The sequence below is a fragment of the Lactuca virosa genome, chromosome 1 (assembly GCF_052849685.1).
Source record: "Lactuca virosa cultivar CGN04683 chromosome 1, Lactuca_virosa_CGN04683_v6, whole genome shotgun sequence".
NCBI lineage: Eukaryota > Viridiplantae > Streptophyta > Magnoliopsida > Asterales > Asteraceae > Lactuca > Lactuca virosa.
In genome coordinates, this window is record NC_136426.1 from 255594803 (window position 1) to 255599106 (window position 4304).

The window sequence follows — 4304 nt, forward strand, 5'->3', positions numbered from 1 at the left end:
TAAAAATTATTATTTACCAAAATAATTCAATTCAAATCAAAATTGAAAACCAAATTTATGGAGGAACCAACAAAAATTAAAAACAAATTTACTTGTTCCACATACCACACTTGAAAATGAAAGGATTGTACTTCGGATGACAGAAAAAGACGCATGGTCGACTTTAGAGTTATTGACGATTGTATTAAATGTATCAATATCAAGAATCGGAAAATGTGTTGTTTATAAGTAGATTAAAGGTGTTCAAAAGAAAGTTGTATGTCTATGAAGCAAACAACTTTTCTTCCTTCTATAAATCCTGCATACTCTCTTTCTTCCCATTTTGAGCGGAATTCAATTCTCAAAATGGCCATTTCGTCACAGTACTTCTCCTATACAATTTTCCTTCTCATTTTGCAAATGTTGTTGCCTACCATCTTGTATGCTAGTAATGATTGCAGGTATACCTCCATTATTGCATTCGGTAACTCACTAACTGATACCGGTAACCTAAAAAATATTGACTCTGTTTTTAACATCACGCCACCACAGTATTTTTTCCCACCTTATGGCGAAACCTTCTTTCTTAAACCCACAGGTCGATGCTCCGATGGTCGACTCATCATTGATTTTTTAGGTACTCTTTATTCTTTAATTTCGTTGAGTGAAAATCTACTTCACTAGTAATGGAGCAAGAAATCTAGTGGAGAAAACGTTAAAATATTATATAATTTTGTAGTGCAGGGAGGAATTACTGCTTTACTTTAAAAGTTTATAAAACTTGTATTAAGCACAAAAGTTTATGACACTTATGTGAAATCATTTTCCGATTTCTTTTATCCTTTGAAACTGACTAAATGCATGTACGAGTTCGGTTTTTCTATAGTTTTTAAAAGTTCAGTCTAATTGAAAATTGTTTATTAGCTAGGAAAAGGTTGGTTGGTTGGTTGGTTATTTAATGATTCCCAATTCAAAGTTTTACTTCCGGTAACGAAAATTATTTTTGTTTGTTTCTATATGAAGCTAAGGGTTTGGGGTTGCCGTTGATACCACCATATGTTGGCAGCAAGGAGAATGGCAACAAGACTGAGCTAGGACAAGGAGTGAATTATGCGGTGGTGGGTGCATACGCTTTGAATTCATCATTTCATGAAGCGAGAGGGGTTTTTAATTCTTTAACAAATGTATCTTTAGGAGATGAACTTGAATGGTTTAAAATATCATTGTCTTCTTTCTGTACCAGTTCTTCAGGTAAATGATTACCATTTATACAACTTTTGTCATTAAGGAACTATAAGTATCAAGAACCCTTTGATATTTATATCATGGTATGATCATTGGCAGATTGCAAGCAAAAGATTGGACATTCTTTATTTCTTGTGGGAGAGATTGGAGGTAATGACTACAATATGGAATTAGTTGCCGGTAAATCCATCAAACAAGTCAAGTCATTTGTTCCTCTTGTTATAGATAAGATCACCGCAACAGTCAAAGTAAGAACTTTATATAACAGTATTTATGAATGTGGCTTGTGGGTCGTGGGTTAACTCTATGATTTATTAAAATGCATGCAGGAACTAATTGAACTTGGTGGAAAAATATTTGTTGTTCCAAATCTCTTACCCCTAGAATGCGCCCCACTTGATTTAACACTGTTTAAATCCTCCGATGCCAGAATGTACGATAACACAACTGGTTGTCTAATCTCGATAAACAAGATTGAGGAGTACCACAACCAACTACTCCAAAGGGAATTACACAAAATCCAAAAGAATTACCCAAAGGTTAATGTTATTTATGCGGATTACTACAATGCTGCATTACAGTTGTACCGATCGCCAAAACAATTTGGTAACATTTTATCTTTAAAATCATCTAATCAGTAGTAAATGTTAAAGAACTTCTAGAAACGGTCATATGGTATTAATGTGACATCGCGCAAGATTTGTGGATTTAGGACATAAATACAAGTAACACCAGACAAGAGATCACTTTTCTTTAGAGATAGAACAGATGTCTAAACATGGTGTTAAACATTGCAGGATTTGTTCAACCTTTGAGAGCATGTTGTGGTGGTGGAGGGCCCTATAATTACAACCCATCAGCAGTATGTGGAGAGCCGTCATCAACTGTATGTGCTCATCCGAATACATTTGTTAACTGGGATGAAATTCACTTGACAGAGGCCGCATATAGAATGATATACATGAGTGTATTTCAAGGTTCATACAGCATACCTCGATTCAGTTCTCTGTGCCATGCCATTACAAGCTAGATGCCGATACGTGGGACCAAATATGTTCTGTAGCATCAACTTTCGATCGCACAAAAAATTTCTAGCTAAATGTGATTGATTTTAAATAGTGGAGCCACTTTAGCTCTTGTTGTAGGGGGTTTTAATTAAGCTCGTAAATCAATAAATATTTATTAAATCGTTATATATATATATATATATATATATATATATATATATATATATATATATATATATATATATATATATATATAATTTGCGTAACTATGATTTTAGGCTCATCCTATCCATATACCCCCAATCAACTTTATTTTCTGCACCTATTAATTTTTATTATTACTATATTATATTCATATGATTTAACTTTACATGATTCTAATATTAATATATTAGTTATAAAAATGTCGTAAAATGATTCAATGATAGTTTTATATAATATTATATTGATTCATCAACTTGTTTTATATATTCATTTCTATATTGTACTATTTGTTTGTTTATAATTATGTTTAATGTATGTAAATGACTACACTATTAATATTAAACGATCTATTGGAACCCATTTATTTCATCCGTATCTTTTCCATATTTATCCCTGTTCTCTTCTCTTTCTTGTGCTTTTTCCCTTTTTGGTTTTCTCTTGTTCGTTCCTGTATTTATAGAGTTTGTATCTCTCTTTTCGAATAATGTAAAATAAATCCTTAATGCCTTTTGCCATCAATTTTATCATGGTATCAGAACGGTTCTCAATCACGCTCTAAAACCCCACTAATCCTAATTCCCAATCATTTCAGACAGTGCCATGACCGGAAACAAAGATGATTCAAACATCAAGAATGAAGGTAGCCCTGATGTAAACACACTATACTATATCCATGCTTCAAACTACCCAAAGTAAATCCATGTAAATGATGGCCTCAACGATTACAATTACACGGATTAGTCAGAGGAGATGATGAATTTCCTGTTTGCTAAGAACAAAGCAGGTTTCATGTAACATGCCAAAATTCAAAGCCAAAAATTTCATTTTTAATATAAGAAAAACACTTAATAACTTTGTTCCAGACATTGAAACCATTTCAATTAAAATAAATATCTGAGTCTTATCCCAAAAATCACATAATTCAGAATAACATGAGTGAATGCGCTGTGATCGTCCCGAGCTCCTTATCTGAAAACTGGAGGTATCTAAAATCAAAACTGTAAACTGTAAGCACGAAGCTTAGTGAGTTCCCCAAATACCTCATACCATACATATCAACTAAGCCACACATAACTGTGAGCCATACATATCAATCATATATCACATAAGTTGTTATGTGTCACACATAGTCTTGCCATTGTGCCACGGGCCGCCACGTGGTCTTTCTTGCCAAGCCGGGGGCCACCCCTGGGTCTTACAGACAAGTGCCTAGAGCCGCCTCCTGGTCTTCCATACAAGTATCACAAAGACAACTAGCATACATACTACTCTACTTAGCTAATGAGCATACAGTGTGCTAGGAGCCACCTCCTGATCTTTCATACATAATTCCTAGGGCTAACCCCCGGGTCTTCCTACCATACATAAACTAAATGGGTAGGCATTATGGTCGTAGACCCATACACACAGTGAGGAGACTTACCTCGAATGTTGAAGCTTGCTGCCCGAACTCCCTAGCTGCTGCCCTGACGGTTTCCCCATACTAACATTTACCAACACAACAACCAATTAGCTACTTAGTTCAAAACCGTGAACCATAATCCAATCTTGGGATAAAGCGACCATTTTACCCCTGGCCCAACAAGACCCTTAACTAAGGCCCGAGCCCAAACCAATAAGGTCCAAAACCATAGAATCCATCAAAGCCCATTAGTGGCCCAATTTTCCAAATTGGGCCCAAACTCCCCATTGGGCTACCGCTTGAGAACCCATTCCATACTTCATAACCTTCTACGGTCAACTTTAGTCAAAGTCAAAGTCAAGGTCAAAGTCAACACTCCCAGTTGACTCAACTCGTCGAGTCATCCCTTGACTCGCCGAGTTCCCTTGCCACTCACAGTCGTGATAGAACGAGTCAGCTCGTCGAGT

General features: G+C 35.5%; 1 protein-coding gene across 1 annotated transcript; it reads left to right on the forward strand.

The window, feature by feature from the left end:
• Positions 1–245: 245 nt before the first annotated feature.
• On the forward strand, positions 246–2405 carry LOC145109109 (GDSL esterase/lipase At1g28610-like). The gene is made up of 5 exons (XM_079046225.1): positions 246–616; positions 1003–1230; positions 1324–1472; positions 1554–1830; positions 2022–2405. Exons 1-5 carry the CDS (start codon positions 259–261, stop codon positions 2252–2254), a joined length of 1245 nt encoding a protein of 414 aa, XP_078902351.1. The 5' UTR covers positions 246–258; the 3' UTR covers positions 2255–2405.
• Positions 2406–4304: the final 1899 nt, after the last annotated feature.